Source organism: Propithecus coquereli, unplaced genomic scaffold (genome assembly GCF_000956105.1).
Source record: "Propithecus coquereli isolate 6110/MARCELLA unplaced genomic scaffold, Pcoq_1.0 Scaffold442, whole genome shotgun sequence".
Lineage (NCBI taxonomy): Eukaryota > Metazoa > Chordata > Mammalia > Primates > Indriidae > Propithecus > Propithecus coquereli.
Genome location: NW_012150197.1, coordinates 474,164 through 496,195, shown reverse-complemented (window position 1 = coordinate 496,195; position 22,032 = coordinate 474,164). Strand labels below are relative to the sequence as shown.

General features: G+C 58.3%; 2 protein-coding genes across 2 annotated transcripts in view; both read right to left on the bottom strand.

Annotated features, from left to right (window-relative positions):
* LOC105818554 (zinc finger and BTB domain-containing protein 46) overlaps positions 1 to 14,149 on the bottom strand; it is a 59,536-nt gene extending 45,387 nt beyond the window's left edge. Inside the window, exon 1 of the mRNA XM_012654598.1 lies at positions 14,032 to 14,149. The gene's annotated coding sequence lies outside the window, so the exon portion shown is untranslated. The remainder of the gene's footprint in view (positions 1 to 14,031) is intronic.
* Positions 3,121 to 4,971, bottom strand: LOC105818515 (zinc finger and BTB domain-containing protein 46-like). The gene is made up of 2 exons (XM_012654544.1): positions 4,003 to 4,971; positions 3,121 to 3,188 (listed from the first exon to the last, which is right to left on the bottom strand). Exons 1-2 carry the CDS (start codon positions 4,937 to 4,939, stop codon positions 3,121 to 3,123), a joined length of 1,005 nt encoding a protein of 334 aa, XP_012509998.1. The 5' UTR covers positions 4,940 to 4,971.
* Positions 14,150 to 22,032: the final 7,883 nt, after the last annotated feature.

Sequence of the window (22,032 nt, the reverse complement as noted above, 5' to 3'; positions counted from 1 at the left end):
CTTCATCTGCACCGTGGTCTCCCGGGGGCTGAGAGTGGGCGCCTTCCCCTACCAGCCCCTCCTTCATCTGCACCGTGGTCTCCCGGGGGCTGAGAAAAGCCACTCTCGGCACGAGGAGGAGAAACCCCGGGCTCGGCGGGGGCAGGCCGGGCCCCACACAGGGAGCAGCTGGAGCAGCCCCAGCCTGAGAGCGGGCTCCGCGCCCCATCCTGGGCGGGAAGGAGGCTTCCGGGCTCGCGGAGCCGGAGGCTGCAGAGACCGTGGTCTCCCTGCCGCTCTACCGCTCCGGCATGTTCTTAAAACCCCACGTGTCAAGTTCCGGCCTTACCAAGTCACGTACAAACATTCACAAAACCCAGCGTTTCACTGGAGCAGAACCTTCCAGGAACATGTGCGGGACGTTCGCTCGGGGGACCTGGGCTGCTCCTTTACCACCTTCTGGGCTAGAAACTTCAAACGCACTTTGTCAGAGCCTCACCGCCCACCTCCGGGGTGGTCACTGGACTCCCCCGGAGCCAGGGAGGCCAAGGGGGCGTCAGCGTGGGCCTGGCCAGGGGCCTGCCGCCCCCACACTCGGAACCGCACCCGCCGCTGCCGATTCCCGCAAGCTGTCGCCGAAATGACGGCTGTAACCGTAGGTAAGAACACTGTTTCTTGGAAGATGCCAGGTTAGAATGCGCTTGGGCTTCTGCTTGGAAAATCACTCTGAAAAGCTAACAGGCCCCAGGGCCCCCTGGACCCCAGGAGGAGGCCCCGGCCATGGGCCAGGCACCCAGCGTCTGCGCCGGACGCCCCAGTGAGCCGCAGTGACCACTGATACGCTTCTTTAGAAAAGGGCTTTTCTCCCATAAATGGAATGAGAACAAAAAATACTCTTCTCTAAGACGTAATAAATCTTTGATGAAAAAAAAATGACCTCCACCGAGATCAGGATTCACGCTTCCAAATCCCAGCCCCGGGGCTAGGGAGAGGACGGAGGCTGGAGGCTCAGGGCATAACTGGCGGCCGCGGTAACACGGGCAGCATCGTCCCACGCACAAGCCCACAGCCTCGTGTCCCGTCTTAGCAACTCAGAATCAGATGACGGAAGAGTTGCACGGTTGCCTTGGTAACCCAAGGGATTTAAGACTCCAACAAAAGTACACAGGCGAAATCACTTGTTGGATTCTAAAAACACCTTCTGCTCGACAAGCGCATTTAAAACATCCAACCCACAGGCCTAAGGAGCGCACTGTTTCCTAAACCTCGGTCGGCTCTCAGAAAGGCCTCCACACGTCACCTGCAGGTAGGTGACTTACGGGCCGCACAGGGAGGCGTCCTGGGACCGGACCGCGAACCCTGCAGCACATCTGTGAGCGTCAGAACGTTTCCCAGAAAGCCCTGTCACCCACCGGGGACGGCTGCTCGTCACGTTTTGGTAGGCGCTGTTGGGAGATTCCAAACAGTTACAAGCAGGAAGGCCACGGTCCTCCCTGCAGACCCTGAGCCGCTCCGCGTGGACGGCCGGCGGGGAAACGAGCAACTCTGGCAGCTCAGAAACGCAACGTCCTTCTGATTTGGTCCCTCAAACTCCAATAGTTCGCAGGGGTGGGGGACCCAGGGGACATCTGGCAATGTCTGGAGTCCTTTTTCATTGTCACCTTGGGGGGTGGGGGAGGTGCTGTAGCATCTCGTGGGGGGAGGCCAGGGCGCTGCCAACACCCCGAAGTGCCCAGGGGGGCCCAGCCCTGGTCGAGACACCCCAAGTTGCACCAACGCTTACTTGACACCCAGAGTCTGGCCCTGCAGGAACATACGGCACAGTCGGGATGAGCAAGAAAAGCTACGGCTGGCGCGGGGAACAGCGGTTCCGCAGGTGGGGGAGGGGGGCGGGGATGTATCGTTTCACGGATACAGAGTTTCCGTTTGGGACAATGAGAAAGTTCTGGAAGCAGGCGGTAGGTGGGCGCAGGACAGCCTGAATGCAGTCACACACCCTGTTAACATACCACATTTTGGCCACCGAGGGACTGAATGTGGGAAGGTGGCCCCACGAGATTATAACTGAGCTGAAAACTCCTATCGCCTAATGACGTCGTAGCTGTCCTAAGTCCTAGCACAATTTCTAAAATAAATTCAGCGCAGCCTAGCGCACAGTGTCCGTAAAGTCCACGGCGGCGCAGGTGACGTCCGAGGCCTTCACGCTCAGTCTCCACTCACGGATCTGCCAGAGCAGCTCCAGGCACGGCCAGTGCTCTCCGCAGGGCACCGTTTTTCACATTTCTTGTCTTTTTTTTTTTTTGAGCGACAGGGTCTCGCTACATCACCCAGGCTGGTCTCGAACTCCTGAGCTCAGGTGATCCTCCCGCCTCCGCCTGCAGAGTAGCTGGGATTACAGGCAGGAGCCGCTGCCTTTTCTAAGTTTAGATGTGTTTAGATACAAAAATACTCACTGTGTGTTTTGATGTGTTCAGACACACAACGCCCCTGTGCTGCAGCTGCCTGCGGCACTCAGCGCCCACACGCTGGCCAGGTGTGCAGCCTAGAGCGGGAGGCTGCGCCGCGGGCCCAGGTGTGCGGCAGGTGCGCTAAGCTGGCGTGAGCGCACTCGCCTGTTCACACGGCGACAGAATGGCCTGACGACGCCTTTCTCGGAACGTGTCCCTGCCGTCGAGGAACGGCTGCGTTTGCTGCAGCGAACCGCACACCGACATGGTCAGAGTGGCGAAGTTCACGTCACGTAGGTTCCGCCACGATGACGAAAGCTGCGGCACACTGGGCTGGGCCTGCTGTCCGGCGTGGAGCTCTGGGGCTCCCTTCCTGCCCACTCGCCCCCAGCTTGACGACCCCCCGCTGAGGAGAGGAGGCCCCCCCCCTGCACCCAGCACACGGCACGTTCGGGACTGTGACACTTCCCAGGGCTGTGACGTCGCGGTTTGCTGTCTCCGGTGCCCTGCTCACTCCCGCGCCCCCAGGCTGATTCCTGCCCCACAGCTGGAGCCCAGTGTCAGCTCACAGGCACCGTCTGCGGGGACTCCAGATAGCCTTCCCTGACCCGGGACACAGCCTGGCGTCTGGGACAAAGTCCGCACTGTGCTGCCGGCAGGGGGAGATGCGAGCCCGTCCCCACGCGAGCTGCGATTATTGCTGCCCGCTGAGCACAGAATAGGCCTGGTACTCAGTGGACGTCTGATTGATTATTCGCCAGTCTGGGAGACAGACACAAAACTGTCACTCACGTCGCGAGGATCACCTTCGACAAAGCTGAGCTCAGAGCCCCTCGAAACTAATACCGTGAATTCCACGGGGGCCCAAGAAGAGACCCCCACATGGCGCAGCGACATTCGCGGCGATGAGAAAAAAGCTCCTGTCTGTTCGTCTGAACCTACACTTATTAGCAAACACGACACGCGCACCATCCCCCCCCCGCTGCGAGAGGCTGCTTTGCAGGAGAGCTTCCTCCGACAGTTACGTCTGTCCTCCCACATCCCGTGCGTCCCCCACCTCTGCCGACGGCCACCCCAGGTCAAGGCAGGCTGAGGTTCCAAGGACAAAACACATTCATGTGACGTTTCACAGCAACAGCCAGAACGAGTCTGTGTGGCGGGAGTCGTGCTCCCGGCGTGTCCCCACGTGCAAGGGAAAGCAGCCCCCGTGTGCCAACCTCAGCCCTGCCCAGGGGCGACGCGGCTCCCCCAGGTGTCACCCCACCCTGCCCCAGCCAGGTCCTCTCCAGCTCACGGGAGCCCTCAGGAGGCTCTGTGTGCAGGTGACACCAGTGCTGTGCTGACGGGGACAGACACGCGGGGGCTCCTACGGGGCCTGGAGCCGCCCAGGCCGGGGGGACACGTTGGTGGCACTCCCTGGGGTCACACCGATTTACTGTGGGAGGAGGGGACCACAGGAGGCCACCAGCGTGGGCCTGCAAATGCACCGCTCTGTCCACAGAGTGAACCGCCGTGAGGCCACCGGCACACGTGCACGGGGGCGGCTGCGCCTGCCTGTAACAAACAAAGGGCTTACTTGAGTCTCGGCTGCCGAAGGGCCACCCCGACGCTGGCAGGAAGGGGCAGCCCGGGGAGCTGGCCCGGCTGTCGTCCTCCACCTGCTGCGTGATGTGCCGGACGGTCTCTTTGTTCTTCCGGTTCTTCCTGCGGCCCGTGGGCTGCCAGCCGTCCCCGGCACCCTGCTCCGAGAAGGAGTTCTGCATCGCACCGTCCTTGGCGGAAGGCAGCTCGCTGCCCCCATACGGAGACGGCGAGATCTGCTCTTCCTTGATGCGCAAAGGCCCAAAGCCCGCCTCTCCCGGCCACAGCGACTGCGAAGAGACGTCGTCGGGGCCGTCGGCCTTGGGCTCTTGGTCCTCCTTCCCGTAGCTGCTGCCCCCTTCGTGGCAGCTGGCGATGGCCGAGTCTCCGGAGGAGTTGGCGGGACTCGTTCGCCGAGCCAGCCACGGGGAGATGCTCCTTCCGGCCATCACGGCGGAGATCAGCGCCTCGGTGCTGCTGCCGGACGGGGCCCCCATCTCGAACTCCGCGAGCTCGTCGCAGGCGTCGGACTTGATGCTGATGTCCAGCGCGGCCTTGATGAAGTCGTGGCACGCCTGCACGATGTCCGTCATCTGCAGGAAGCTGGCGGCGGACATCACCTCGATGACGTTCCTGCTGGTGAGGGCCAGGTGGGCGGAGTACATGAAGTCGATGATGGCCTTGAAGCCCTGGGCCGTGACGATGTCCAGGTGGGTGACGGTGGCCTGGTCGGACGTCTTCTGCACCTGGCAGTAGAGCGTCTTGAAGTAGCGGCTGCTCCCGAGCAGGACGTTCTTGTGCGCCTTGAAGACCTTGCCCTCCACCACCACGCAGACGTCGCACAGGACGCCGTGCTGCCTCTGCTCGTTGAGCTCGCGGAGCAGGTGCCGGTAGTGGGACGCGATTTCCATATCTTCCTTTCGGTTGTTCATCGGGAAGTCGTGGTGCTGCCTCTTCTACGGCCTCTGTGGGGCGAGAACGCAAGAGTTACCCGCAGCTCAGCACAGGCAGGCAAAGTCGGGCAGAGCGAGGGCAGGGCCGCGCAGCCGCCACGGGGGACAGGCGGGCGGCGGGGAGAGGCGCGGCCGCGGGAGCCCACCCGCACGCCCTGGGCACAGGTGCGCGGAGGCGGTGCCTGGGCCTTCGCCTGCGGCAGCGCGGCACAGCCCCGGGAGGGCGCGGAAGTGCGTCCCTGAGGAGGGACACCCGCAGCAAGTTTCCCGGCTGCGGCTACACCCCGCCATGAACGGACTTGGGGTTCCGAGTGGGACCCTGCACACCAGCCGCCCGCACACCCAGAAGCAGTGGAAACACACCAGTGGTGGGAGTGACTTCCCCCAGTAACACGAGTCGGGGCCTGCATCCTTCTCACTTGGGGAGACGCCCCTTAAAAGGAGTGTTTGTGTAGCTTCCCGCACAAAACCCGCGGGAGCAGGAAGGACGCGGTGCACACGCTCACAGCCTTACCCCTAAAACTTCCCAAAATCCTGAGCTCAAACCGGCTCGAAGCTCCCAGAGGGAGGCGATTCTGGCCGGGCCGCTGCCCACCCGGGGGCGGCGCGAGACCAGCTCAGCCCCGAGGGGTCTCGGTGCCCGTGGGACGTGCGAGGAGCAGAGAGAAGCTCCCGGCGACTCCCTCAGCACGGGACAGCCCAGTCCACAGAACCGGAGAGACCCGCACTCGCCCCGGCCTGGCGGCCTCTCCCTCGACTCAGGGGTCCCATTTTGCTTCTCACTCTGCTCTCGCCGCTGCCGCGGCCGCTTCCTGGGGCTGCCGTAGCGAAGCGCCACAGACTCGGCGGCTCCAACAACAGAAACTTGTTCTCCCTCGGTTCTGGACGGCAGAGGTCCGAGGCCGAGACAGCAGAGAGCCAAGGCAGGTGCTGTCCCCGGCCCTCGCCGGCGTCCGGGGGCCACCGCAGCCCTTCGCACCGCGTGGAGGCGCCGCCCCCGTCTCTGCCTCCGTCTTCAGTCCGCGCTCTCCCGCCTGCGTCTGCGTCCAGACTTCCCGCGTACGAGGACGGGGACGGCAGTGACACCGGGATCCAGGCCCAGCCCAGTGACCTCATCTTGACCAACCGCATCTGCAATGACCCTGCTTCCAAATAAGGCCACATTCTGAGGTTCTGGGGGTTGGACCTTCAGCAGATGAATTCTCGGGGGACACGGGCGCCCCACAGCACGAGGAAGACGAAGCTGCCAGGTCGCCCCGGCACAAACCCCACTTTTCCAGCTACGCAAGTAGCGCCGCTCACCTGAGATGCCAGAGAGTGTTTAACAGAAGAAAATTAACCTGGTCCTATGTAGGAATGTGCAAGCCCTTCCCCCACGGAGCCGCGCCGGGCACAGGCCGGGAGGGAAGCCGGGAACCCGGATTTTACTTCCTACACGTGTTGGACTTGTCACCACACGTGTGCCTGCAGTGATTACGAGGTATTTCCGAACATCCCCTGAAATCACCTTCACAAGGCCCTTGCGAGAAAAGTCACTGCGTTTCGTTAAACAAGCTGGGAAAACGAGGCAGAAAGGAGTAAAAGGCTTTCATTCCCTTCCTCCCCCCAGACCGCCAGGTTCCCAACCCCGGGCCCCCCCAGATGGGGACGGTCCCCAGCCTCCCTGCAGCCCTCGGTGCTGGCTCCGGGGTCCGGCCTTCCCTCTGCTGCCTCCTACGGGGGCAGGATGAGCGTGGCGGCCGACCAATCACGTCACGCCCGGCCCCAAGACCCCGAGGACATCACACTAGCCAGTCCCTTCGCCGAGGCCGGGGGCCTCCTGCAGCCAAGCCCCTCCCTGCCCACCCCAGCCCCCGAATGCAGGCCGGGGCAAAGCCTGCCTCTGCCTCGCGCCAGCCTCGCTGTGCAGGCGAGAACCTGCCGGCCAACGGGCCACCGGAGAGGAAAAAACGAATGATGCTCAGAAAGGCCACAGCAGGGTCACGTGCTCACAGACCACACCAGCGTGGCCCCTGGGGAGCCCCACGGGGCGGGGCAGCGGGACGGCACCAGGCGCTTCCACCCAGGGGTGGCTTCACTCTTCACACCCGTCCCCGCGGCACGCAGGCGAAGCAGACACAAAGGAAGGGACCAAAACGTGCTTCAAATCGAGGAGAATGATCGTTTAAACGCGGAGCCTGGAGTCCCCGAGTGACGCCCGATTACTGCTCGTGCCAGGAACGCCCAGCGCTCCGGGCACCCTGCACTCAAACCGGGAAGTGGCAGGGTCACTGTTTGGTTCCTATACGCATAAGAAACCTTGTTGTTTGCCAGGAAAACAGATCCTTTCAGAATGAGGGAGAACGATGAAAGGAATGAAAAACACCAGCGATATTTTATAGAAGCAGCGACTACCTCACAGGACTCAACTTTCTAAATAAATTTAACTTAGAAGTTCTGAAGTAAATTACTTTTCAATCAGGGCAGCTCATTATCAGTTACGCGCAGCAACTGCCTGTGGTCCCAGCCCCTCGGGAGGCTGAGGCGGGAGGATCGTGTGGGCCCAGGAGTCTGAGGCTGCAGTGCGCTGTGATCGCACCTAAGAAAGCCGCTGCACTCTAGCCTGGGCAGCACAGCCAGACCCCATCTCTTAAAAAAAAAAATCAGTTGTGTACTCACAGAAGCTTTGTAGTGAAAAAATAAAATAAAATTTTCATTTGGGGGAAAAAGTAAGCTGCATCCTAAAAAGAAAAAAGCGATAATCTTTAAAAGAGATGGGTGTGCTGTGGAAATGAGCGTCAAGGATATACACGATCTCTCCGAGCTCAGGGACGTTTCAGAGAATTTACGTTTCAAACCTGACCGTCTCTCAGAACCAGAAAGACGTTTGCATCAACCTCTCTGCAGCAGAAGGCTGGCCGGCCGCCCCATGGACGCTGGTGCCGGTTGCTTTTTGGCAGCTGCGACCCAAACATGGAAGCCCATGGGCAGCATGGCCAGTCCCACGGTCTGACGTCCCGACAGGCAGGAGGCAGACTTGAGGCTGAGCACGCTCACAACCTCCCCTTGCGGGAGGCACCTGCCCTGCCCGAGTGCACCGTCTCATGGACACACAGCTGCCCAGGACACACGCCTGCGCCCGGACAACCCCGCCCTCATCTCTGAGTTACCTGCGCTTCTGGGCTCGAGGTGAGGGGGCGGCCCCTGCAGAGACGAGCCCCAGTTCACCAAGGGACCCAGACGCCAAATCACAGTAAGACGGGGTCCCGCGGGCCGGGGAGACCCGGGGGGCAGGGGGGATTCTGCCGCCACACTGGCACCAGCCTGCCCGAAAGTCACACAAGCACCATCGCGAAGTGACGCCAGCTCTGTTGTTTTCTCCAAACGCACTTCCGGCTTCTCTGCAGCTTCCCTGCGCCCGCTTTACTTACTGCACTCACTAATCTCAGGACACTTCAGCTGCAAACAGAATCGCTTGTGAAACAGGCGTCCGCAGACCACTCTGGCTACCAAAACCACTCGAATCCACGTTCCAGAACCAAACTCCTGAGGTCACGTCACCCGGGACAGTGCTGGGGGCACAAGGACTCCAGAGCGGCTCCGCCTCAGCCGCGGGTAACCAGGTGCACAGAGCGGGAAACATCCAGATCGCCAGGCGCCCTGTCTGGCCAGCAGCGTGACCGATGCCCTGTGCTTTTCCGTGCCTTTTCAAATCCCAACAGCCGTCCCCAGCTGCAGGCTAAGGAAACTGATGGCCTCAAAACTAGGGCATCTGGGCCGGGCGCGGCGACTCCCACCTGTGATCCCAGCACTCTGGGAGGATCGCTTGAAGTCAGGAGTTCGAGACCAGCCTGAGCAAGATCGAGACCTCACTTTTACGAAAAATAGAGAAATTAGCCAGGTGTGGTGGCACCTGTAGTCCCAGCTACTCGGGAGGCTGAGGCAGGAGGATCGCTTGAGCCCAGGAGTTGGAGGTTGCTGTGAGCTGTGATGACACCACTGCACCCCAGCCCAGCTGACAGAGCAAGACTCTGTCTCAAAAAAAACAAAAACAAAAGAGCTGGTGCATCTGGAGCCGGTTCCGATGGCCAGTGTGCACGTCTGGCTCCGAAGCCCAGGTGGCCCTTGTGGACGGACAGGGCACCCTCAGCCAACCCTGCTCAGCCCAGCGATCCAGGTTGTGCTGCCCACGTCGCCGACAGAATAAACCACCTGCAAACCCGAAGCGCCAACATCTGGCTCCCTGCCCCTCCCCTCCAGATGGGCTGTCACGTCAGGTGACAGTCAAGGGAAGAGGAATAAGTTGTCTCTATCAAACCAGCCACGTCGACGGCACCACACCCTGGCGGCTGGATCACTGGGGTAACCGTGGAAGCAACGGCGCGCGTCCGGAGAGCTTTCTCCCGCCAGTGCCCGAAGGGACAGGGGTATCAATCACGAACCTATTTTAAAAATTACGAACAGAAGCTGCACCGCTGAAGACCTGCACTCGCTACTCACTCCAGCTCTTCCGTGCAGCTCTTAATGCTTCATGGGTAAAGTCCACATAAACCACCACATCTGAAAACACACAAGAACCGTGAAATCTGAAGGCTGCTATGAATATATTTCATTTGCTACCCTGTGTGTTCAAAGCATTAATTTAGGGAGCAGGATGGGGTTATTTTGTCCCGTGGTCCCTAAGGAGCTCTACCGGGAAGGCTATTTGCTTTCATAAAAATGCGAAATCGTGGGTGTAATTCAGACCTTGCGTCTGCCGCATCCGAACACCGTCAGTCTGTGCGGCCCGGAGCCCTGCGCAAACTGATCACACTGAGGCCTCACCTCACTCCTGTACCTCCGACTCAAAGGTTAGGCTTAAACATTTCATTTATAATTTTGCTTAAAAAGTAATGTAACAATGCAGTCCCTGACCCTGGGCCCCGGTACCGGTCCGTGGCCTGTTAGGGAAACAGGGCCACGTGTCACCACCGAGCTCCGCCTCCCCTTTCCCCCGCCCCCCGCCATGTCCCCTCCCCATGGAACCAGTCCCTGGTGCCAAAAATGTTGGGACCACTGATCTAACAGACAAACCAGTATTTTAAAGTGGTTTAGCTTTAGAACCAAACCGTCTGAACCTGGTCGCCACGGCCAGGAGGGCTCCGGGGAGAAGAGAGGTGGCCACGGGTGTCTGCACAGCCCAAGTTTAACTTGACTCTAAAAACCGCTCTAAAAACCGCTCTTCGTAATTATTTTGGTGAAATTTTTTAATGGGCAAACATGTCGAACAGACACATCACAGCACACCGATGGCTCACCAGGGACAGCTGCCCAAGGTCAGCAAAGGAAAGCCGTGAGGAGACGCCACTGCACTCCCACGAGAACGGCCACGTGAGAACAGCCACACGAGCGTCGGCGAGGCCAGAGCAACCGGGACCTCACACCCTGCGGCGGGGACACAGAGCTGGCGCCTTCCACACTGGAAAACGGGTTGGCAGAATCTTTACAAGTCAAACAAGCACCGCATGACCTGAATTCCAGAGCCAGGTGCCTGCCCAGGAGAGTGAAAACATGTCCACGCAAAGACTCACACGCAGATGTTCACGGCAGCGTCACTCAAAACAGTCAGATTCTGGACATCACACAAATGTGCGTCGGCAGGTGAACGACAAACACGAGGGGACAGGTCCAGACAGAATGCTGCCCGGCGCACCGAGGGACCCGGCCGGCCAGGCCTGCGCACCCCGGGGCGCCGCCCTGTGCAGCCCTCCTGCACCCTTTAGACGTCACTTCCACGCAGCAGGGACAAAGCTCACAGTAACTGTGCCGCGCCAAGCGAGAGGAGAGCGTCTGACCCCCTCTGTGCGAGACTCCAGGAAACAGCCTAACCTGGAGGTGACGGTGGCCCCGGGTGGCCCCGGCTGCCCCGGGCTGGGAGGGATTGTCGAGGCTCTGGGGAGCCTGGGTGGCCGGACCGGACCCGGACTGGACCGTGTCTCAACGTGTCATCATGTATGTGAACTCATCAAATGACACTCCTTAGACAGGAACGGTCTGTTGTATGTAAACTATACCTCAATAAAGTTGATTAGAAATTTATTTTTGGAAAAACATTCTTGCTCAGCTATAATCTTGTGTTCATCAATCCAATCGCCATTTGCTGTCCCAAGTTCACACGTTGGACTCCCCGCCTTCGGCACTTGAGAATGTGACCTCGTTGGGAAGTAGGTCATTGCAGATGTATTTAGTTACATTAAGATGAGGCCACTGGGTGGACTCCTAATCTGAGATGATGGGTGCCCTTATAGGAAGGGGACATTCGGGCTGGACACAGTGGCTCCCACCTGGCATCCCAGCATTTTGGGAAGCGAAAGCGGGAGAAGCCCTTGAGGCCAGGAGTTCCAGACCAGCCTGGGCAACATAGCAAGATCCCAACTCTACAAAATAAAATAAAATACCCAGGCATGGTGGTGAACGCCTGTTGTTCCAGCAACTCAGGAGGCCGAGGTGGGAGGATCACTGGAGCCCAGCGATGCAAGGTCACAGCGAGCTGTGATCACACCACTGCACTCCAGACCCTGTCTCTAAAAAATAAATGAATAAATAAAAAGGGGAAATCTGGATATAGACACAGGGAGAACACCAGCTGCAGACTAGAGTGAGCCAAGGACCTCCCGGAAGGCAGAGAGGGGCCTGGAGCAGCCGGTCCCAGCGCCCTCCACGGAGCCGGGGCTGCCGGCCTCTGGGTCTGAGGGAATGAATGTCCCTTAGACCTTCAGTGTTCAATGCTCCCGCACAGCAGCCTGGGACCCTGACACACGCCCTCGCGGACACGCAGCGCTGCGCCGCAGAAGCCAACAGACCACCTGCCAAGGACATGCCAGTGTGTTGGGGGCAGCTGCTCGTTCTCTCCAAGAAGGACCCCCACCGGCTACGCGGCGTCGCCCCACACCTGAGGGTGCGGACGGCCGACTGTCTTCTGAAAAAGCCGAGGTTAAGACGTGAACGAGGAGAAATCATCGTCCAACTTGAATTTTGTGAACATCACGTCATCAGTGTCATGGCTGCATTTTAAATTTAGAAATGAGCTCTGGAAAGAAACACTCCAAGAAACGTTGACATATCCTCAGTGAGACGGGGGTATCGCCTGAGTTTTCCTGTGAGCAGAAACGGGCTCTGGGGATGGGGCTTTAGCTTTTCCCCACTGCAGCCGCGTGGCCTAAAACACAGACCTCTGGGTGACGCCCCTCTCGGCCCCACCGCAGTCTGCGGCCCGGCCCAGCCCGGCCCCTTCTTGGTTCTCTCACCCCCATCCCGGCTTCGAGGAGGAACCTGCCAGAGCCCACTTCCCTCTGTCGGGGGCACCGCTGCCCAGACGCCTCTCCCGCCCCTCCCTGCCCTGTGTTCTCAGGAGGACAGTGTGGGCAGCAGGAGCCCAGAGACCACCCCCACCTGCCAAGACAGGCCAGGAGGGACACACGGGTCACAGCTGACCTCAGAAGGCCCCAAGGAGCACGGCCCGGGATTCACAGCCCCGAGCGGCCCTCCCACCTGGCCAAGCCCTGGCCCGAGCCTCCGGCCAGCTGGAGAGCTGGGCAGTGTGGAGAGAGAAAGCCCGGGACCCCACATCCCAGCTGAGCCCAGCCTCCCCACTGAGCCCCAAAGGTGCAGGGAGTCTGAGGACTGCAGCCGTCTGACATGACTTGGGGCAGAAGATCCCCCCAGCGGAGGCCGGGCAGCCCAGAACCTGGCAGAGTCACGGTGGCTGCTCCGAGCCGTAGGACGGCTGGGTCACAGCCAGACAGAACGGAGGCAGCAAGAGCAGCTCTTTGGAGGCCGGTCTGGCAGGAGGGTGAGCAGGAAGTGGTGAGAGCGGGCGGCGGAGACCCTGGGGACGGGAGCCGCGGGGGAGGAAGGGCCAGAGGGTGAGATGGCGGGGGCCGCACCTCAGACCCCCCTCCAGCCCTGCCGGCAGAGGGGCTGCCGGGCCTCAGAGTGGTTGAGGCACAGCCACTGCGATGGGGAACCGGAAGGAAGCCACCGTGCCAGGGGGACGCAGGCCACGTGGGCAGCCACCGGCGGGGGGTCCCGGCCACCCTCCTTCAGGCTCTGGCGTAGGCGAGAGGGACCCAGGACCCTGGGGACAAGGCCTCAGAGAAGGATCAGCCCAGAAAGACGGCCGGGAAAACCTCCCCGAGGCGGCGGCCAGCAAGGCCAGACGGGGCCAGTGCCCCAGAAACTTCCAGCTTCTTCCTCTGGCTGCTGGGAAGTCAGTTTAGGGGAATTTCCTTGTTTTGTGGGGTGGGAGAAAGAAAGGGGAAGAGGCCGCTCTTTATGCCGTGCCTCCTTCCAGGCTGGAGTCTGGCTTCTAGATCTTTCTTTCATCTTTAAGTCACACGATTTTAATGGGCAGCTAAACTCCTATTAGCTAGTTTAGGTTACGGATGAGCATCTAGCAATACACGTGAACAGGTCATATCTGCACAGGCAGATTCTGCCATGGATTACACCAGGGACACGGAGGCCCTCCCAGCTGCCAACACTGCCGCCTCCTTCAGGAAGCCCTCCAGGGTGCCCTGGAGGAAGAGTCCCTCTGTCCTTACACTGACAACACACACCCTCGCTGGGCCTGGGAGCCCGTCAGCCAGGGACCACGTCTGGATGCTGGACAGGCTCAACACCTACACTTAACCCTTTTCACATTAAACCTACAATACTGAAATCTTACATTTTAACTCAAGAAATATTTCAAAAGTGTCTCACATTAAGTGCTGACAGATGGTAAAATAAACAGTAAGGCAGACGGCAAACCCCGACCCTGGGCAGTGGACCGGGAGGCGGACAGTGTGAGGCCACCGGGTGTGGTCAGGGTCCGGTGGAGCAGCCACAACTGGCGTCAAGGCGCAGAGCGACCGCTGCTATGTGTGAACTGTGTCCCCAAGAGGTGTCTTGATGCCCCAACTGCAGGACCTGGGAACACGACCTTATTTGGAAATAAGGTCTTAGCAGATTTCACCCAAGTTAAGATGAGGTCAACAGGGTGGGTCCTACCCCACCAACAACCAGCGTCCTTATAAAACGGGGAAATCATGGCCAGGCGCAGTGGTGCACACCTGTAGTCCCAGCACCCTGGGAGGCTGAGGCGGGAGGATCGCTTGAGCCCAGAAGTTCAAGGCTGCAGTGAGCTGTGATGACGCCACTGCACTCCAGCCTGGGCCACAGAGCAAGACCTGTCTCTGAAAAAGGCGGGGGGGAGGGGGCCAGATCTGGACACAGAGACGCACAGAAAAAAGACAGTATGAAGACGGAGGGAGAGACGGCCACACGACCACAGGCAGAGATTGCCGGAGCCCCAGGAGCCGGGAGACGAGAGGAAGGACCATCCCCTGGGGCCCCCGAGGAAGCACAGCCGCCCACACCTTGATCTCAGACTTCCGGCCTCCACGGCTGGGAGAGGACAAACTCCTGCTGTCTAAGCTGCCCAGACTGCAGACCTTGTTACAGCAGCCCCGGGAAACGAGCCACACACCAACTTCTCAAAAATTGTAATTTTCTTAGAAAGAAAGCTGATCAGCTGAACAGAGCAAGAAAACTTCGTCTATAGATTTTACTACAAATCTGAGATACGCTGCGACTTCAAATGCAACTTTAAACACTTGAGCTCCCTGCCGCCCAGAAAAGAACAGAACCCCCGTAAGAAAGTTGTGATTCCTGCTTACAATAAAGGCGACACTCGGGGAACAGGATGGGATCTTCTCTTCTTAACTTTTTATCTGGAAACCTTCCAAATTACGGAAAAGTTGTTAGAATAACTTCCCCACGCTCCTTACCCACTTACACTATTTTTTAACATTTTGCCACATTTGTTTCTATCAAACGAAACGACGGAATCCCAGTTACTTTTCTCTTAAAAGTACTTAGAAGTGCCACTTGAAGACGAGGACAGCGCCCGTCTGCGGGAGGCCTGTGTGAGTGGCTGGCATCACGGCCGACCGGCGCTGTTTCCGCGTCCCACGTGCCCGCGGGGCAGCCCTGCAGAGCGGCGCTCCCCGGACGCTGAATGAACGAACAGCTGTCGTGAGCAGTAAAACCACAAGAGTGGCGCACGGTGACATCACATGGACACGGCGAGTTGTCACCGCTCGGCTTCCTTTGACCCGTCCTCAGTTCCCACAATGCACGTGGGCATCAACACCACAGGCTGACGAGGACGCGGGGCCTCGGCGATGGACCGGCCAGGGGTCCCTCGTCCCCCGTAGTGGCCACTTGCGCCGTCCTTCTGCCGCCCCTGCCCGTGGGGGCCGAGTGCAGCCCAAGGCAGGGACCGAGGGGCAGAGCACCTGACTTCAGGGTGGCCGGGACAGGCCTGGCTGTCGGGGGGGGAAGGGCTGGCTGGGCCGGCAGGGAGAGGGGGCTCCTCCTCCCTGGGCGGGGCCTGGGCTCCGGGCTCCAGGGCAGGGCCACCCTTCCCACCTCCCAGGGACAGGTTCCAAGGGCCCTTTCAGACACAAAACTCCGTGAGTCCAGGGGAAGAGCTGGAACCAGCCGACCAAGCGTCAGGGGACACACAGGGAAGAGTGCTCGGCTCGAGCCTTGGGGGGCCGCGGGGGGGTCGAGGGGCTCTCCAGGTCTGCCTCACCAGGCGGCCACAGCGCACCGGAGGACGTCGAGGGGGGTTTGACTGAAACAGGCATCAAAACGCAGGCTCGGCCGGGGCACAGGGAGCCACCACCCCCCATACCCAAGCTTCGGAACTGGGTTGTGGGGTCCAGCAAACACTCCACGCAGCCCTCTGTTAGGATTGGGAGCAACAGGGCCCCCCACAGGGCCTGGGCCTCGCCTTCTCGCCCTCCCTCAGCAAACCTACCCGGCCAGATGGGGTGGAAAGGACGGGGCGGGGGGGGCGGTGCCCGAGGCCAAGGGGTGCACGGCGTGGTCTTGGCCAGCAGGTGCCGGGCAAACCCCATCTCCTCTCTTCTTTTAAAGTCAAAGTCAATCCCGTGACTACCAGCTTGGCTTAACTTCATGTGCAAACTTCAAAGGTTTGGCCAGGCGTGCTGGCGCACGCCTGCAGTCCCAGCTACTCAGGAGGCCCAGGCATGAGGATCCATTGAGCCCAGGACTTTGAGACCAACCTGGGCAGCATAGTGAGACCCCATCTCACACACACAAAAAATGTAAAGGTTTCTGGGCAGAGCCTAAAAGAAACCAAGTGAAATGTACTGACCCTGGGAAAAGATTTCAAAGAAAAATATAGGAAGCTGGCAAGAGTGAACATACAGTCATAAATCCCTAAAGACGGCCGGGGTGCGGGAGGCTCCGAGCCTGCAGTGTAGAACGATATACAGGTGTGTTCACATCTTCGACCCACTAATTACACTGCAGAGACTCTACCTCAAGGAAATAACCCAGAAAGTTAAATTGCTCTGAGATGTTCCCAGCATTCTACGGATATGAGAAACAACCCAGACACCCGACAACCGGAAAACGGCTGAGAAAACTGTGAAGTATTAAAACTGAACAAAACCAGCTGGAGGAGCATTAAAAATGTCGTTTATGTGGGTACTTAGAAGTTGATAGAAATGAGAACAAAAACATGGCCCCCGATGTCGCGTCGTGTGTGGCTGTACTCGCTGACCAGACTCTCGGCTCTTTGCTCAGACTCCTCTTTCCCTCACAAGCCAAGTTCCTTATTTATATATATTTTCTTCTGAGGCCTTGCTCTATGGCCCAGGCCGGAGTGCAGTGATGTCATCACAGCTCGCTGCAGCCTCAAATTCCTGAGCTCAGCGTCCTCCTGCTTCGGCCTCCTGAGTAGCTGGGACTATGGGGTGAGCCACAGCGCCCGGCCGAAGTTCCTTATTTCTAAAACCCAAACGTGAAAGGTGCACCCACCCACCGCTTGCACTGGGCAGGCTAACGCCATGGGAAATGAACATCTGGGATGTTAAACCCGGCATGAAGATGAGAAAAATCCGTATTTACCCAGGAGCTCGCGCAGTCCAAGTTGGAAAATACCACGGTGGAGTTTGTGCTCATACTTGGGCTGCTTTGACTTTTCGCAAACTGTCCTAACGGGAAAGCCAGGGGTCTGCCTCTTGGGGCCCCAGAGCCCCACGGGCAGGGCAAGACCCCCACAGCTCACGGGGGCTCGGGGCCACCGGGGTGAAGACCCTAGAATCTTGGAACTGCCATGGGGCGGGGTCTCCCCCAAGGAGAGGAGACCAGAGACCTTCCCTGCCCACCTCTCACAGAGAAGCCGCCAAGTCTGAGGCCTGACCGACTCCCACTTTGAAGAGCAGAAGGAAATGCCTCCGCAGGGCAGTGGGCGGCCCTGGCAGGACACAGTCGCCACTTTCTCTGTGTTTCCAGGGAGCCCACTGTGCCCACGGCCACGGCAGACACAGAGCCGGGAAACCTCAGGCAGGGCACAGAGGTGGCGGCACGGTTACACCGGGACCGGCTGTTCCCCGCACTCCTCACGCCATCGCTGGCTGTGACCCTAACCCCGGACGCGCAGAGCTCTGCACGAGTAGCGCCAGTCTGCGGCGCGCACTACGTGAGCTCTGCCCTGCAGAGAAGACGGAGTCTGGCCACAGGCAGGGACTCAGGACATACATGGGGGTAGACGCACGGCACACACAAACCCTTCCTCCCCAGCCCCACCAAAAGCCCCGTGCTCTTTTGATGAGACAGAAATTCTAGAATCAAACCCCACCTCGCGAAGTGGCGCATCTCTTCCATCAACTCCCACTTTTCTAGAGCAACCAGCGAGCACGTTTGCAGACCCGGCGTTTGCTAATGGTGAAAATGATTTACCTGGAAATAAAGCAACCAAAGTGAAAACCGCTCTGGACTCCAAACTGCGACGCATGCACGGAAACATTCAGAAGAAACGATCCTGCGAACACCAAAATAAGGTTTTAGCAGCGACCCACTAAAGTGCAATCTTCCTGTAATAAAACCTTTCACTAATAGAAAGCTCCAAATTCTGGCAAAATTACACATCCACTTTTCCTACGTAAAAAAAGGAAGCAAAAGTAAATTATTCAAACTAAGAGAATTACGGTTTAAAAAATTCCATGAGATGTTCCTACACTTTATTAACCAATGGAAAATTTAGAATTTTTAAAATAAAACTTAAATAGGTGATAAGTGTTTTGAAAAATCCACGCAAAGTCTCCTTAACGAAAGGTACACACATCTTTAAAAGCAGGCGCCAAAATATAGAAACTATTAGTGCTTTAAAATATGTCAAACGGGATTTCCAACGTAAACGTCACTGCTACGCATCAGAGTAACCGCAGCCCGGCACCTGTCTCCAGCCAGGTGTGTCTCAGCTCACTGCCTCCGTCTGGTGCTGCCGACACTGGCGCCCTCACTCCAGGTCACCAGGGTGCAACCAGCCCGACCACCACGCAGGAAATTCAACAGAACCAACAACTCTGATTCTTCAACAAATAAACAGCATAAAACAAAGAGGGAACTTGCACAAAATAAACAAAATTTCAGGGGCACCACCCCCCACGTGCAGCATGTAGGCCTCACCCTAACGCAGATTCAAACAAACCAAGACTAAAAATGTGCAGGACAGCGTCTGGGACCCCCAAGCCCAACCTGGCATCAGTGACGCTAATCGTGTATGTCAGCCACACACAGTAAAGTTCTGGACTGTAAAATTAAATGCCTGAGATTTGCTTTAAAATACTTGAGAGAGGCCAGGTGCAGTGGCTGAGGCCTGTAATCCCAGCACTCTGGGAGGCTGGGAGTTCAAGACCAGCCTGAGCAAGAGCAAGACCCCATCTCTACTAAAAATAGAAAAAAATTGGCCAGGCCTGGTGGCGCATACCTGTAGTCCCAGCTACTCGGGAGGCTGAGGCAGGAGGATCGCTCGAGCCCAGGGGTTTGAGGTCACAGTGAGCTGGGCTGATGCCACAACACTCCAACCTGGGCAACAGAGCGAGACTGTGTCTCCAAAAAAAAATAAAATAAAATACTTAAGAGAAAAAAATGAGGAAGATGAGAAAGACAAAAAGAACAGAAAACTGGGAATTATCACAGCTGGGCAACGGGGACATTTTCTCTGATTTTGTTTATGTTCAATAACTTCCAAAATGAGTTTTTAAAAACATAATTAGGTTATAAAAGAATAACATAACTTTCACAAAATTGGGAAAATATGTAATCAAGCGATGCCAATAGTGTAAAAGAGACTCTAATCTGGTTTCGGTTCGGAGCCCCCATCGCCGCTCAGAGACCCACCAGGGTCTGCGGGGGACCTCCCCTTGCCCCGCCCCTCAGGCGGGGGTGTGGCCCGCAGGGTGACGCTCCCCAGGGGCACCTGGGAGTCTGAGGCAGGCCACAGCCAGAAACAGGCATTTCCAGACCTCGCCCGGCTGTCGCAGGCACCTGGGAAGACTTCACGCTAGCCGTATCAGACCCACTGCTTGACGATGTTTTTAACGCATTGAAGTTCCACATGTTACTATACCGCGAACTAAACTTTTCTGAATTTTGGTGACTATATTTCAATAGTTGCTGTCCTTCCTTTTCCAGAGATCCACTGGATACGTTAAAAATGCGGTTCTGGAAAGGGCTGCCCAGGGGAGAGAAAGGCCCAGACCGCAGGTGGCCAAGGTACAAACAGGGCACCCAGAGAAGGGCCCCGAGTCCTGCTCTGGATGGGAGAGGATGCACAGCCGGGTTGCCCCGGCTGTCCCCGACACCCTGGCTCCATCTCCGCTCAGCCCCTCCCCGAGCGTCTGTTCCCCTCCCCTCCCCCAGCTCCATCCGCAGCAGGCTGGCGGCTCCTATCACACCTATCACACGATGCGCCTGTCTCCGGGTCGTCCCGGCCCCTGCCAGAACGCCAGATCCCGTACGGCAAGGCCCCTCCTGCTGTGTGCCCGGGCCGAGGACCTGCCAGCCACGGGCTCGGGTCTCTGTGCACCTTTGCTGTACGTATCTGTCGGCACTTTGGTGATGCGGTCACTTGCCACCTCTGCTGTAAACGACAGCACCATCAAGGATACAGAGGCCGTGAGCGGCGACAGCTGGTGATGCATGGGAGAGCCTCGACAATTGCCGGGATGGCGGGATGTGCGTGGAGGACGCATCAGGAAAATATGAGCTACAACATTAGGGGCTGAGCCTGTTGCAGCCCTAACCCACAGTACCTGCAAATGCGACCTTATTCAGAAATAGTTTTTGCAAATGTAATCAAGTTAGGATCAGCTCATAGCAGATTAGGGTGGGCCCTAACCCAGCATGACCAATGTCCTTAAAAGAAGCGGAAAATTTGGGCCAGGCGCGGTGGCTCACACCCGTAATCCCAGCACTCTGGGAGGCTGAGGCTGGAGGATCGCTTGAGCCCAGGAGAGGGAGACCCCGTCCCCACAAAAAACAAAACAGAAAAAGAAAAATGTGGACACAGACACTCAGGAGAGAAGACGTGAACATGGGCACAGGCTGGAGCGACGCGTCCACAAGCGGAGAAACGCCGAGAGTCGCCACCAGTGCCTGGCGCTGGGTGAAGCGGGACGGACCCTCCCCGAGAGCCCTGTCCGCACCGCGGTGCTGGGCTGCCCCCTCCAGAACGCGGAGACAGTAACTGCTGTTTTCAGCCACTCAGTCTGTGGCACCTCGTTATGGCAGCCACGGGAAACTCACAGGAACAGCAACCGAGCTCGCCGCCTGCTCCCCAGCCAGTGCCAGGAGAGGCCGTCGGAGGGAGGCCTTCGTGGCTTCCACCAGGATTCACATGGGGCATCCCCCAGGCCCCAGGTTCCAGTTCAGCAGTGTCGTGGTGGGGCCGGGAGGGCATCTCTGGGGCTCTACAAGGGCCCTGGGGTGAGAGCGGCCGGCCCAGCCCAGCCCTTCCCCTGCCAGGGAGGTGGGCGCTGCCCAGCCACACAGCCCCTCACCTCCACTGCGGGTCAGAGTCAGGCGTGAGGCGTGAACCCGTGCCTTCCGGGGAGCAGAGCCCAGCACGGCGCCCCGAGACAGCTCTGCAGAGGAAGGGTGGGCCTGGGCCCAGCCCAGACCCCCAAGGGCACAACATGACGGCTGCTGGCCCACCTGGGGCAAATCTTTATCATTCTGATAGTTGTGTGTTTATTTTAGTGTGTATCAGGAAAACACAACTGAGACCTCAAACTCACGATTTCACGAACACCCCTCCTCCTCCAGACGTGGCAGAACGAGTTTAGGCCGTAGACTGCCTCAGGCCACCGCCACAGCGCACAGGACTCTCACCCTGCCCAGCCTGCCCCGCGGGGTGTCCTGAGGAAAACCAGAACTAAGCGCCCGGAGGGAAGAGGCGTCTCCTGGCCCTTCCTGACCCCGCGTCCCGGGCCGGCTGCGTGCTGCCCCGGAGACCCAGCGCAGCGCCCCACGCGTGACACTCGGCCCCGGACGGTCACCTGGCCTTTTGCAGACGTGGGACTTCCCACCTCCCCTCTCCCAGGGCTCTGGCAATTTCCACCACACCGAATAAAGTAAACTCGGCAACAGTGACCAGGAGGCCAAACCAGAAGAAGCAAAAGGGTTAGAAAGACCACTTTCAGCCTCCCCAGATGTTCACTCCATCCCCCCGTCAAATTCAGTGAGCAACGGTGCAAATGACCAACTTCTGAAAAGGGCTGTCAGCGTGGGTCACCTCCTTCTTGTCTCATTCTGTCCACACGTAAGAAAAACAACCGGAATAATCAACACGACCCCAACATTGAAAACCGCTCTGTTGAGCTGTCTGCCCGTGGAGAGCCCGTATGCTAATCACTTCTGAAAAGTTCTGCAAAGGCCCCGCAGTGAAAGACAAAAGTCTTCACACAAACTAAAATAAAAGTAATGAAACAATATAGGTGTGTCTCTGTATCTCCACAGGCAATGGAAAATAACCATTTCCTCACGGAAAAACATGCAAACTTCCAATGTATGGAGTTATCCATGTATAACAATAAATAAAAAGCTAAAGTGACAATATGTAATAAACACGTACACTTTAAAAAAAGGTATTACTGGCCGGGCGCGGTGGCTCATGCCTGTAATCCTAGCTCTCTGGGAGGCCGAGGCAGGCGGATTGTTTGAGCTCAGGAGTTCGAAACCAGCCTGAGCAA

Bases quoted from the DNA above. Each gene is read 5' to 3' on its own strand.
- LOC105818515 (XM_012654544.1), bottom strand. From the start codon at position 4,939: ATGAACAACCGAAAGGAAGATATGGAAATCGCGTCCCACTACCGGCAC. The intron at 3,189-4,002 runs GTAAGCCCTTTG...TCTGTCTCCCAG, and splicing joins CTTCGGCAGCCGAGACTCAA to ACTGGCGAATAATCAATCAG.